Here is a 14,652-nt window from a genome sequence, read left to right as displayed (position 1 = left end):
ATCTTCTTGCCAAAACAGTCCGACATGTATATATTCCACTACTCGACAGTCAGATTTATTTGTGAAATACGCTCTCGACATCGCTTAAAACAGCATTTTCATTGATTAAAATGATATTCAACCGCGTAATTTGTGAATGTGCATTCATTGACAATTCCATAACCCAAAGCTACTTTTAAACTTTGAATGCGTTGTAATTTGTTGGATACTTTTAACAAAATGAAAATATTTCTTTCTTTTAAATCGCTAGTTTTCAGCTGTTTTAAGAACTGCTTGTTGTTAGGTTTGTCGTGAAACCGCTGTGTCAGAGATTGAATGTTAGCTTTGTATTTCCTGATCTTCGATCAGAAATACAAAAAGGAATGGTAACATTCACAGAGTTCCAGATAATTTTTTTACACTGGGGGTAATTACCCCCACTTTTCAGAATGTGGGGGTAAATTTAGATATATCGTAAATCTAAAGAGTACAATTAAATGACTTACTTTTTTTGCTGCACCAAAGGTTTATTAAATTAAAATTAACACACCATTCTCTAACTCTGTTTATTATATGTATTTTTCTCTTAACATACAATTCAAAACCTTTACGTTACAGTTTTTTCTTAGTCACTAATCTAGGTTTGTATGCCTCTGTGAGCCTCTTCTTCCTTCTATCTCTTCTTCTTAGCCATGTACTCACTGATTTTGATGGGTTGAAGTCTTTGACTGAAGGGCCAAGAAGAAATACAGTCATAAGGGCTTCAAGAGATTCATCTTTAAGAGCAGCTCTGAAACATTTAGAAAGTAAATCAATGTAGAACAAAGTTTTCTCACATATTTTACATATTTCTTTGAGTTATTATGATAAAATTGTCAGCATTATTGAAAATAGCTGTGGAACTTAAAAATTATTAATGAAGGTTGCTGATTGAATATTTTATATTTGTTTTCATTTTATTTTTCATAAAAAGATGTAAACATAATAAAGTAATAAACTTATTTATTCATACCTGTACTTTGTCTTAAATCTGTTCTGAGCACTAAATGACCTCTCACATTCAACACTTGATACCTCTATACAAAGACCAATTTCTGCAATTTTGGCAAAGTTAGGATATCTGGTGTTGTGTTTAAGGATAATTTTTTTGCAGAAGTCCTGAAGGTGAAGTTGTCTATAACACCCCTGTGACATGGCTTTGACAGCCTGCCATTCCTCCATAAGTTTGTCACCATCAAGTAAGGCAGGAACATGAGTTTGATGAGTAATGTCATCCACAGTTATCTTGGTAACTTTTGGTTCACAATATAAACTCATAATGCATTTCAAAGCACTTTCATTGTCTGATGTGTATGATAAAGGCTCCAATATAACACCTAGACTAGCTAAGATCTCTGAATCATGTTTCCTAATCCTCTTCTTAATATTCTTTATTAAACTGTCAATGTAATTTAATTTAACGGTTTCAAATTCTTTGTCTGAGTGATTTTTTTTGTAATTTTTCAAAGTCTCCCCTTTGTAGGATGCTTCATTATTTTCAGAAATTTCAATACTTTTTCTCATATCATGTAAACCACTTCCTTCATTTGACTTTAAGTATTCAAGTTTGCCAACAGTACCTTCAATCAATGGGTAAACATCTGAAAAAACAAGACTTTTTTCTTGAAGATGGCAGCTAAGAATTCCTAACTCTGTATGAACATCAAGCATAAGACCAACAAGCAATGCAGTTTTATATTGTGAGAAATACTTGAACAAACCCTTGGCAGAAGCATTTTCTGTAGCTAAATTAGACAGTGCTGCAAGTAATGATCCAAAACAGTCATATACAACTTCAACTGACCTTTTCAGACCAAGCCATCTGATTGAATGTGGTTCCTTAATTGTGATATCTGGCTCATTTAACAACTGTTGCATAGATTTAAGTGTGTTTATCCTTACAGTTGATGAAGACATAAAGTTATACAAAGTTTGGAACATTTCCTTGAATTTTTTCATGGTGTCATTGTTCTTCATAGCATCTGTTATAGCCAAATTAAACCTGTGGGCAATACAGTGAGTTTGAATCATATATGGACAAAACTTAGCTTGAAGTTGCACACCTACCCCAGCTTTTCTGCCCATCATAACGCTGGCTCCATCGGTTGCTAAGGACACACATTTTGTAAGGTCTAAACCCAAAGAAGTTACAATATTATGGACTGCTTCTACAACAGTGTAAGCACAGCCATCTGTTATCTCGGCACTTGCTAAGAAAGAGGTAAATGCTTCACCAGTTTTGACATAGCGGACACATATTGACAATCTTTTACTTACAGTTATGTCTGTACTTTCATCAAGAAGTAAAGCAAAAAAATTAGAGGTATTTATTTCACTGACTAGATCTTTTTTGTAGTTTTCAGAAATTATTTCTTGAATCTCTTTAATTGTACTCCAACTTAAGTTTTGATAAGGCATTTCAGCTCCATTTAGTCTCTGCAAATCTAAGATGGCATTTAACTGATTAAATGGAATTTCGTTTTTCATAATGTATTTTCCTGAAAGAGTTTTGAAAAATTTAGCAGATATTCAGCGTGAATTCACTTCAATTGAAAGGCCTTTACTATATTCTTAATTTTTATTTTATATTGTTTACAACAAAAATCAGTGACACTACATAAACAATAACGTTACAAATTATCACCTGTCAATTGCCGATTTCTGTATGTTTATTGCACCTTCATTAGCCCATACATTGCCAGCTTTAAATTTACGACAAGTCAAACATTTCATTCGTACTTCAGTACCAGTTTCTGAAATTTGCAGCCACGGATAACTTTTTTGCCAATTGTCGAGTGTTGTATTGCGATTAACAGTTATATGCGCCCTTTTTGTTTTAAACACATTATCTAAAATGTCTTCAACAATTGGATTGACAATTGCCTTAGAGGGTAACTCAGTCGCGATAAAAAAATTATCAATTTTTCTCTGCTTTGGTTTTGAAGCAGCCATGATGTACGTCTTTATTAATAAACGCTTGCAATTGTAAAGGAAATCAAGCAACACGTTTTACCAAGCGTCCACGCGATAAAGACATAATTAGACTGGTTTACAGAATGAAAAGTAGTTGGAAGTATTTTGGCGGGTATTAAACGGAAAAAGATACACAGTCAACTGTTAAACGGAAAAGGAATCAGTTTCGAAAATGAAAGTACACATCAAATACGTTTCGATTTTTCATTCTTTGCGTATTTAATTTTTAGCGTGCGTAAATGAACGCAACAAATTTGAAATATGGTGCGTATTCAGTTGATTTTGAAGCGTAAAATACGCCGATACGCACGTTATCTGGAACTCTGCATTCAATGAATGCAACACCCACACTACCAAGCAACACAGGACCACGGCTGAAGTATCAATGAAAAATTTAATTTCAGGCTTTCAAGTGGTAAATAAAAAGACTAAAAAAATGAAAAACAGGAATAAAGAAGAGACAAAAGTAGAGAAAAGTAAAGGTTTTAGTGCTATAAAGCAAGAAAAGCAGGGTTCTCTTCCTATCTTATTTATGCAATGAAATGCATCCGATCAATATTTAGCCGTTGCAGTTTTTGAAACCAGTCACTCGTGTTTTCAAAATAGTCGGGAAATGAATCTGACCTTTTTTTATCAAAATATTTACAAAATTATTAACAATGAGTATGCCATGGTAAACAGGCTATAAGAAGTAAAAACAATGGTTAAGATATGCATTGCCCTTTCCCAAGTTTGTATACCGTCTAGGAGTTGGAAGTATTATAAAATATAGTTTCAGCAATGGTTGTTGTATGATGTGAGGTTAATAATATCTTACTGAATTCTTAAAGTTACTTTTACTTACCTGCCCTTCAAATTTGTCTTGCAAGTATCATGATTTTGTTTGTTTTGTTAAATTTGAAAGAAAGTTAGGGTTTAAAGAAGAACAACTATATAATCAGTTTTAAGTTTATTTCACTAGTCCCGACAATAACCCTGCTGTGGAAGCTTGACTGTGTTTGGGGCTGCGTCCTGTGAACGTTGCCGTCGCCTTGATTGTCTTTATTCCAGTTTTTCTTTTTTACTCTTATAACGCTCTCAATTTCTTGTCCACCGAGAAGCTTCAATATATTGTTAACATTAAAGCACAGCTCAATTGACCCATCACTAGTACGGATGCCTTCCAATAAGAAAGAAATTTATCAGGATATCTGCTAAATCAATAATGATAATAATAATATTAATAGAGCCAGATTGTAACTCTTTTCCGACCTTCTTGATAATGTTTACCATGTGCATGAAACAGGTATCAATTACCTATAGTTTTGAATGTCTAGATCAAAACGTAGTAATCTTCTCATCAACAAAGTTTACATCCAATGCGGATAAATATGCAAGTATGTATGTAAAATGATAAATATTAAATTTCAGATCTATGTAGCAAAGGAGATCGATTTTTTTTCTTATAGAATTTTAATTATATGCACTAGACATACATAAGAATTATTAACTAATAAAGTTGAAGCCTAAATGTCCTATAATGAGGCCGGATTCATTCTCTATTTAGCCAGTGCTTTCAGTGCTTTGATCAGAGTTAAAGAGAAATATCTGGAATAACATTCTGTGTGTGCGTGTGATTTTTTATGCTTACAATACTCAAGTTCATGTTCGTTCTATAAAAGGTATTACGAAATTTTTTTCCTGAACGGGTGTCAGATAAACCAATGTGGCCTTTGAAATAGGACCCATTACACTGATTGACAAAGTAAATTTTCTTAGCCTAGATATCATGATATTTTAGACATTACAAAGTTAATACATACTATTTAATAATTACACGAAAGCTCTCAAATTAACATAGAATATTTGTAAAATTTGTGTATGTCAGTTTTCAACTCCGTACGTTTAGCTAAATTCATCATTGTAATGGAGAAAAAAACATGATTACAACAATGTAATGCTTTAAATATATTGAAATTGCTTTTGAAAGATTTTTCTCACAAGAACATATGTGAACAACAAGAAATTTAACAAACAAACCCAAAATTTGCTTTTAAATTTATGGATTGTTGGTATATTCCACTTTCGCACTTTCGTTGCTGCCGATACACAAAAAATTCTCCGTTTCGCTTTTTAGTCATCCCGAGAATCATCACGTGACCGTTGTTTTTATTCAGATTTGCAAACTGAAAGGTGTTTAAACGCTTTTCCCACAAAATTGGAGAACATATGTATTTCAAACGAATTGCCAATCCAAAGAACACATATCAATGTATCACTGATTCTGTTTGAATGTCCCTAACACGCAGGTAACATAAAATTATCGGTTCGTGAAATTTTACTTTTTTTTGTGACATTCGGCCGTACCTCAGTGGAGTACCTTTAACATCTGTCCCATGAATAGGTATTTATATCTTCACGTAATGCTTTGTAGTCAGCATGTTCACATTCCCAAATAATGCGGTCATAACACATATGTCGCGGTTTACGCAAAAAGATGATTTTGAATATGATTAATTTCCGATGGAGTAGAGGTCATGGATGAGACTGAGAAAGTAGCTGAGATTGGACCAGGATTCGGATGAATGTCTCCAGATACATGCAGGAGAACTGCTAGCCAGGAATAGTACACCAATACAAATAGCAAAGTTAAAGTATTACTGGTAAATTGCATGTTATTATAAACTCTTGTGGTGAATGTTATTAACTTATTACCTTTTTTGAAGAGAATCTGACGATTAACAGTTTATTTGAGGATAGCCAATAATGCATCGAAAACACAAACAATGGGATACTACAAATAAATACCAAAAGCAAAATATGAAAAGTGATTGGAAAATGAAGTGACCTATATATTTTGTATGATTTAATGAAGGCTTCGCAAGTGTTTCGTTTCATATAAGACTTATGAGATGGCTATTATGGCGAGTAAGAACTTTTGAAAAGCCAACATTGACAATTTGTATGTACAAGGGACAGAAAAGCATACGTATGCAGAGTGATGGACAACTAAAAAGAAATGTGGATATGAGACTGATAAGAAACATAGAGTTAGAAAACAAAAGAAAGAAAAAGAAAGTACTAGTATCATTAGTAAGTAATTAGTAGGAGGGATTTTAAGGGACATTTAAAAAGTAGATAGGAAGTTATTTGTTATTTGAAACGGAAGTCTGATAGGACAAGTTTGTAAAATATTGAGCTGGATAGATTTAGGTAAGTATGAATGTATTTTTATTTTGATCTAAAACGAGAATTGGATGAGGTAGGTTTGATAAGACAGGTGTGTAAGTTTATTTGGATGGTCTATTCTAGGTAAGTATAAAATTAGGTTGAAGCTGATTCGGAATAAGGTCCGCTGAAGTATGTATGCAAGACAAGAATGATAATAGACTATTATTTAATCAAGTTTATCTAAGTATAAAATGATGATCTAATGAGGTGAGTATATATGTTTGTCTGAATGTATGTATGTAAGACAAAATGATATTAAACTATTATTTAATCCAGTTAATCTTAGTCTAAAATGATAATCTAATGAGGTGAGTATATAAGTTTGTCATTATTTGGGAATGTCTGTAGTTATGATGATCGTATATAATAAGTTATATCAAATATATTGAGGTAGTTTTTATAAGAAATTTTGATTCATAAAAACGATAATAAATAATGTTGTTATTCAGATGAGTTAAATTATATCGTCAAAGGAAAGTAAAAAAAACGTAAATGATAAATTCAAATAAACATTAGTATAGATAATAGAAATAGGAAAATAAGATAAATTGATAAACCATAGAGGAGAATTCTATTAGCCTTTTAAGATGAACATGTATGAGGTAGTTTTTTTAAAAATAATCTATGCAATAGAAATTTACAAAATGTACAAAACGCATTCGCAAATACTTGTCATGAAAAAGAACGGAGCTGGCAAATAGAATACCAAAATCATTATCATTTCGAAGAAAAATCAATACTCAAATCAAATATTGAAGTATGCATGCTAAACAATAGTAGTTATTGATATATTGAAATATTATAAATTCAAAAAGGTTATCTTAATCTAAGATGATAATCAAATGAGGTAAGTATATATAATTTGTCTGATCTAAAAATGTATCTTTGGGGTTTGTAAATAGTTATGTTGTTTGTATAATATAATAAGTTATTTAAATATATTGAAGTAGTCATACATGTATAAGTAAGTTTTAATTCATGTATGGTAAAAGTAGATGGAAGCATATTTAACAAGTATACGTTTTCTGATGCAATTAGATAACTAAAAAAAGTTAACTTTAGATGATGAGAGATTAAATAAACTAAACAATAGAAGTTAACAAAATGTAAAAGACGCATATAAAGTACCCAAGAACACTCATACTATCCTACTTGCAAATAAAATATCGAAATCATTATCAATTCAAAGAAGAATAAATACGCTTGAGCAATCATCGGATGCCTATCCAAACATGGCTCGTTACAATTAAATAACGAATTAAGAAAAAATGTTAAATATATAACGAATGAAAAAAAAAAATCTTTTTAAATTAATCACATCAAAGGGAAAACATGGTTAACCAATTAATGTAGAAACTATTTGCGATGCTAGTTCAAACAAATGATTACACAAGTACGTTACATACATATGGTTAAAAGAACGAAAAGTAATATGTTACAAAACAACAGTTTTTGTGCATCAAGTAACACTTAGTCTAAGCGATTATCGGTAGATTTCATTTAGCACGAAAAAGACAAGATTGTGTGTGCCTCTGACCTGTGCCGTCTGCAATCGATGTAAATTAACATAAAGAAATACAACCCGTTTGATTACCAGACATACAGGTATGTTTGTTTACTTATCTAGAACGTTCATTTTTAACTAGTGTTGTGAATAGGATTTACACATATCATACAACTATAATAAACAAAAATATATACGTAATATTAAGTAGCACGATAATAATAAAAATCAAGAAACTAGTTCGGCACAAGTTCAAAATGATTATCAATTAATTATGAAGAAAACGAGAAAAGAATACCTTAATATAGGTGAAGTGTGATTTGTTTAAAATTAATGTAGTTACGTACTTTGTAAATTCAATGCATCAAAATGTTTTAAGTTAGTTCGAAACAGCAATTTGGAATACATCAAGTATTTTTTGTAAATTTTACTTTTTATTCAAAACAAGATAGCTAGTTGACTTAAATCTAAATCAAAAATGCACGCGTTTAGACTAGAAATATCTAAAAGCTAAAGTAGATTTGATTTTTTGTTTACAAGAGTTATGCACATAAAGAGACTTAAGAGAAAATTTACAATAATGTAGACAAAAAAGAAAATAAAATACATGTAAATAGGTTATATTTTAGGCAATACTAACAGTATATGTAATATAGCTTTAATCAGCATAAATGGTAGCCACTCCGCTACATAAAATACCTGTGATTTCACGAGAAATAAGTGCAAGGTAAGGAAAAATGTAAATGTAGCGTTATAAAATTATTTGGGTTTAACAATGAGCTTTGACATACATACACAAAGAAGTACAATTATATACAAGCTACATATAAGGGTAAGTATGATCATGTACATGTTTAAACAGGACAAATGCTTAAAATTGTATAAGATTTATAAATATATAAAGTTTGCAAAGCAATAATTCAATATTTTGCAAGTAAGTTAATAAATCGGTTATAACAATTAGTGGTAGCTGAAAAACTGAAAATAGGTAATACATGGTTATAAACCATTAACACTGCAGAATGTCTATTACCGAGTCAATGAAGCGTTACATTACAGAGTAGGTCATGAACTGTTCCAAGTCACGCTTACAGAATATCCTGTGAATACTGGTTTTATTATCTTTCAGGGCTTTGACAAGAACTATTCCATCAGAAGACCAGGCTCCTGCAATATTCTTTGAGTTAACCATTTGTCTTGCGTTAAACAGTAACTCAGCTCTATATTTGGTGAGATCCTCATTAACATAGATCCCAGAATGACCAGAATATTTTAGCATACTTCTCTTTTTGTAAAAAGAATCACGTGAGCGGCGAGAGACAAACTTCACTATAATATCACGGAGTTTACTATTTGGCTTCTTCTTACCTACCCGGTGTGAAATAGAAATTTTATTGGTGTATAATGTAAGGCCAACAGATTTCGCTATTGAAATGACTTCATCATCGGTATGTTCACCATCCTTTTCGACAAGACCAGAAATCCTCACATTGTCACGCCTACTATACTGCTCAGCAGCATCAGAACGGAACTCGAGGATATCAACTCGATACATAAGATCGTTGTTTTCAGAGGGAAGAGCTTCATTTTGAGCTTTGAGTGAGCTTATCTGAGTGTGCAGTTCGTCAAGTACCCCTTTTACTACTGACTCAACGGTAGACTTCAACATTGACATAAGTTCATCATGTATAGAGTCTTTCAAAGCAAGAGCAATAGATTTAATGGCGGCATCATCAAGACTTATATGAGTTGGTGGTTCAGACGATGGCGAAGAATCCATTGTGAATTTAGTGCAAGTGTTCAAATCTGGGGAAAATTGAATTGTACGATTCTTTTTTGCATTTAATTGATCGTCAGGTGAAGAGAGATCTCGTTTTTTACTTGATAATAATACAGGCGTAGAAATTGAGGTTGAGTCACACATAATAATATGGCATAACGGTAGATAACAGTTATAATAACATCAACTATACACCAAACAAAGTACTGGCACTTGGTATCTGTTGATCACTACAAAATTCAACGAATTTTCGTGCGTAGTGGATACATCAACGGACGGACACAAAGGCGGGAATGTACATGTATCTCTTTGTTCAAAAATGTTCAAGAATGTTTTACCATTTGCAATATAATGATCATCTTATGAAATCCAGCATTCTAATAATTCATTGAAATAACTTAAATCCATGAATTTGAAGTATAATTGTCCCTTTTAATCCGATTGAAACTATAGAAACATATTATTTATCTCAGCACAGAAAACTAAACAAATGTCCGCCATTTTACCGGAAGTTGAAATTGTTTTTTTTAATTTAACACTTTTTATAAATTAAAATGTTAAGCACGTATCTATTTACAGACATTTCTTTTATCTGTAATGATGGTAATTATCTCTCAGTCTAGGACCGAGGACCTGACCTACAATGTCCGCGGTTCAAGCTCTAGTTCGTGTATACGAGTCAGTTCCGTATATTGCGCAGTCGTGGCGTTAAAGAGATGCCTATACTACTTGCAAATATTTTTTCAGACGTATTGAATTTACCTAGAAAGTGGTCGCAGTTATTGCGCATGGATATTCAAACTAGAATTCCCAGGTGTTGCTTGTTTTTAAAGTCGCAAGTTCTCTTATGTAACTTTAAACAACAGGCACAACTTCAAAACTTATAAAACTTCAAAACTTATAAATCGCTGTACTATTTTAAATGCTAATAAGCATAGAAGATAAATGGCTCTCTGATTGATGAAGTAACATGGATGCTTTACTGGTAAAAATAGACTTTAATGGACGAACGTGATAAAGGGCCGGAAAATTGCTAGGAGCCGGAAACTGCTAGGAAACCAGTAATGAAACCATCATACTTTGTTTTTCTTATCATGTAAATTTTGTTTAAATGTGCAGTTTAACACATTTTGCATTAAAAATATACTGTATGTATATAATAGCACGTCTCGCTTTCTATGTTAAAAACTCTCTGGTCTACGTGTATGCCTCACATCAGAATAGCAACACCAAGAGATGACGTCTGCGTTACGTGTTAGCGAATAAGAAAGATGAGTGTCAGAGGAAGACAAGCTGGAGGCCTTAGCTAATATGCAACAACACATTCTTTTAGCTCAAAGGATATGTACTAGTTCACTATACATTAAGAAATATTTATAATTACAACATGTGAATGAGTCAAAATTCAATACAAGATGCAAGATTAATAATTTAATGTTTATCTCCTTTTTCTTGACTTTTAATTATGTTAATGAAATCACGGATTTATATTACAAGGATCGGACACTTTCGTTTAGCTTAAAGTCCCGTCGCGTGCATGCGCGGAATCGGATAAAGGTGGAAAGAATGAGATGGCGGAACGCTCGGAGTGCTAAATATGACAGATTTCCTCTAGAGTCTGTGGTGTTATTGCAGCTTTGTGAAAAATCAAACACATATGAATGTATTGATACAGTATTATTTTATGTCGCTAAAGTATTCATCTGTTGCCAGTTACTAGTTTTCAGAAGGAATGATTAGGTCGCACTGCGCACTAAATTACAAGTGCCTGCCGTCAATGTGTTACAGGATCTCGGGGCGGAACCTGTGTGGTTGGCATTCAATAGTTCACACAAAAAACATTTAACATTTGATTAAGATTTTCTACTGGTCAAGTGAATTTGACAAAATTCATTGAAAATAAATTCAAATGATATTTGTCATCGTGAAAGGAGGCTATCATTACAAAAATATGAATGTTTATGGTCGAAAATTTAATAATATTAGTGTTTAGGAAGAATTTAATGCATACATCAATAGCTGATGGATGACAGCATCCTTATCATTTGCTAGAAAAATAAAAATGTTTAGAATGCAAATGGAACCATCCATCCCTTGCAGTTGCCATTCTCCCTCCCTCAGGGCAGTTCAGTGCAGCCACAGTTTACATTGAACATGTCCCATTTTTCCATCAGATTTAATATTCTTCTTATTTTCTCTTTTGATTAACTTTTTAAAAAATTCCTGCGATTTTGACGCAAAGACATGTCTACGTCCCCGCGAGGGGTTTAGCATTAATGGAAAACAGACATACAGGCAGATAGACAGATAGATAAAGTGCCATGTTAACGAAAGATTCACCAAAATTTTTAAAATTTTCTATTTTTAGTAACAAAATGTAAACGACCGGTAAGGAGGAAGTAGTGCCTATGTAGTGTTAGACTAAGCTAGTTATTATCAATTAATTTCGATTCCCTGGACATCTCACATATTTCAATACACTTGACCCTAATAATGTTTTATTGTTGTTAACAAAGTTGTGAACATCGCGCATGTGTAGGAACACGTGAAGAAGTATTGCACGTTGTTGCGCCGTTATATGTCGCAACGCCGCTAAATGTCGCACTTACCGCTAAATGTCGCACCATTGCCGCTAAATGTCTCAACTGCCGCTAAATGTCGCAAAATCATTTGCCGTTAAATGTCGCAATGTTAACGTTAAATGTCGCACTAATTTCCGCTACCGTTAAATGTCGCAACACTACCGTTAAATGTCGCAAGATATAAATTCATGTTAAAATCATGATTAAAAGTAGTAGTATTTTAATTTAAAACGCTCTCATAGTTATTTTTACTGCAATTGCCATTTAACAAAAAGTATCTTTGTTTTAAGTGTTTCTTTTTTTATGAACCTAAATATCGAGCTTTTTAGCTGCTAAACAATGTTATCTTGACGCTAGAAAGCGTATTATAGGAAGATACAATTGAAATTCAAGTCTCAATAGATAAGTACTTTTCTTTTATCTCCCTTTTTCATTCATAACCCTGATTGACAACATCTTAAAAGTATTATGATATTGTCGCAATTTGAATTCGGTTTAAGTTATTTCATTGATTTGAAGACCTTTTTTTCTTGCTAGTACTAATAGTAATACAGTCATACTAGGGCAGTTTAAGCCCTATTTACACAGTCCCGGTTTTGTGTCCCGGTTTGCCACGGTTTAGTCAACCATGATCAACAGTAGTAAACCGGCGTTGGGTCGTTGAAATTCCGTGAAGTAAAGGGAAAAACCATGGTGAACCGGAACAAGAGATCACCACGGTTGTCTTCAAATGTTTAATACAACCGGGGCTCACCGGCACTCACCGAGAGGAAGCCCAAATCCGTGTTCTATCGGCTTGGAACAGGGAATTGCCGGGAAACCACCGTATCTATACTGCATCCATGCCGTGACAAATCGCAGTAAACCGGGATACGTGTCAGTCAATGTCCAAACGGCAAAGTTCCGGTGATGACACGATGTTGCCACGGTAAAACAGGCAGAGCTACGGTAGAGCCAGGGTACATTTAGGTCACTTGCAACAACGCTCCGGTTGGAGCCGGTAATGTCCCGGATGTTGCAGACAAGTACGGTTATACAACGATGATAGATGGTGGTGTAACATCCTCAAATTTAAAGAACAGGAATATATAAACTACTTTGGACCATTTTGTTTAGAGAAGGAACACGGGCATGGACAATTTGACAATATTTATAATGAAGCGTTACAGATTAAGATTTTCATTACAGCAAAGCAATGATATAAAAAGCCTAAATTCTGGCCAATACGATTAGCTGTCTTCAGCCAAATAGCAAGGCCAATATGAGCTAACCCATTATTTGTATTCTTATTATATGGTATTTACTGAGAATCTTTCATAGGATAAAGCGACTTGGCGAGTAAAATATCACTTGCCACAATGTCAAAGCGTAAATAGTGTTTGACAAATCGTACAATGTACTAAATCTTGTTAACTCATTCTAACTTTGACATCTGCTTACTCTGTGAGTATTTGCGTTTATTTATACTCGCCACCGTTTGTCCATATGGGCGAGTCCTCCAGAAGTGTATTAGTCATTAGTCATTTTAGATTTTGGAAATAGTGCAATTACAAGTACAGAAAGATGCCCCAATTCCAGAAGCTTCCCCTGGTTCTTTAACGTGTCAAGTTGTTTAAGCACCCATACATGGGACCTCTATTAAAAGTGTTATCCGAAAGACTGATTAGTAATTTTAGTTGGCCAGTCCGGGAATCAAACCCACCAGGTCGAGATTACAAGTCTCGCGCTCTAACCGATTGAGCTACGGAGCTGGCTGCTAACAAAAATTCCGGTGCATATTACATGTGTTAATCGTAAAATTCGGTCATATCTAACGCCCGACTGCGGATCGAATACTACATGATCAAGGAGTACTACATGATAATTTAAGTTATTATCATTAGCCGTGTTTGGGACTTAGATTTTGATATTTGTTTTATTCTAGAATCAAAGTTGGTAAAAACACGTATACATTGGAATGCAACGGGCACCCGCTAAATTTTCTATCCAGTCCGCGCGACAAACTTGTCGAAATAGGTCAACTCAAAAGTTGCAGAAATTTTAACAAAATCGGATTGACCTCCTTATTTTGAAAGAACGAATTTTAGACCAATGAGGACAAAGGAGGCAATCATCTCTAAACAAATCAAAATTACTTTTATAAAGCGGGTGTTCGATAGAACTTACAAAATCTAAAAAATTTATAACAAATTCTGCTAATTACAAACATGTAATTAATCATATGCATCCCAATGTATTCGGTTAATAACATTTAAATAGAAACCAACATAAATCACAGTGAGCCCACATTGAATTGGTCAGAAAACGTTCCTGACATGCCTTCTTCGCATGTAAGTATGCGAATTCTGTTAATTTTAAATGTAATATATTAAAATTTTTCGTCTTATTAAATTGACCTGTTATAAAAGACGATAACTTCTATAAACGTCTTGGCCAATTTTAAAATAAGTGCATTTTAATTATTAAATTTTAGAATTCTTAAACTAAGTATGGGATTGCCCCATCTTCCTCCCATGGCAGAGTTTGTACTTAAAGACTACCCTTTCATGGGGGATATCGTATGCACATAACACATGTACGGATAT

General features: G+C 33.3%; 1 protein-coding gene across 1 annotated transcript; it reads right to left on the bottom strand.

The window, feature by feature from the left end:
• Positions 1-380: 380 nt before the first annotated feature.
• LOC132729288 (zinc finger protein 862-like) lies at positions 381-2,505 on the bottom strand. Its single transcript, XM_060715014.1, has 2 exons — positions 992-2,505; positions 381-769 (listed from the first exon to the last, which is right to left on the bottom strand). The coding sequence occupies exons 1-2, from the start codon at positions 2,503-2,505 to the stop codon at positions 592-594; spliced, it is 1,692 nt and encodes a 563-aa protein (XP_060570997.1). The 3' UTR covers positions 381-591.
• Positions 2,506-14,652: the final 12,147 nt, after the last annotated feature.

This window comes from Ruditapes philippinarum, unplaced genomic scaffold (genome assembly GCF_026571515.1).
Source record: "Ruditapes philippinarum isolate M1 unplaced genomic scaffold, ASM2657151v2 ctg17_1_1_1_1, whole genome shotgun sequence".
Lineage (NCBI taxonomy): Eukaryota > Metazoa > Mollusca > Bivalvia > Venerida > Veneridae > Ruditapes > Ruditapes philippinarum.
The sequence above is the reverse complement of the archived record's forward strand: the minus strand, read 5'-3'. Positions and strand labels throughout refer to the sequence as shown.

What these genes read in the sequence shown, in the direction of transcription:
- LOC132729288 (XM_060715014.1), bottom strand. Translation starts at nt 2,505, where the DNA reads ATGAAAAACGAAATTCCATTTAATCAGTTAAATGCCATCTTAGATTTG. An exon ending in AGATTTAAGACAAAGTACAG is followed by an intron (nt 770 to 991) that starts GTATGAATAAAT and finishes TAAATGTTTCAG; the next exon opens with AGCTGCTCTTAAAGATGAAT.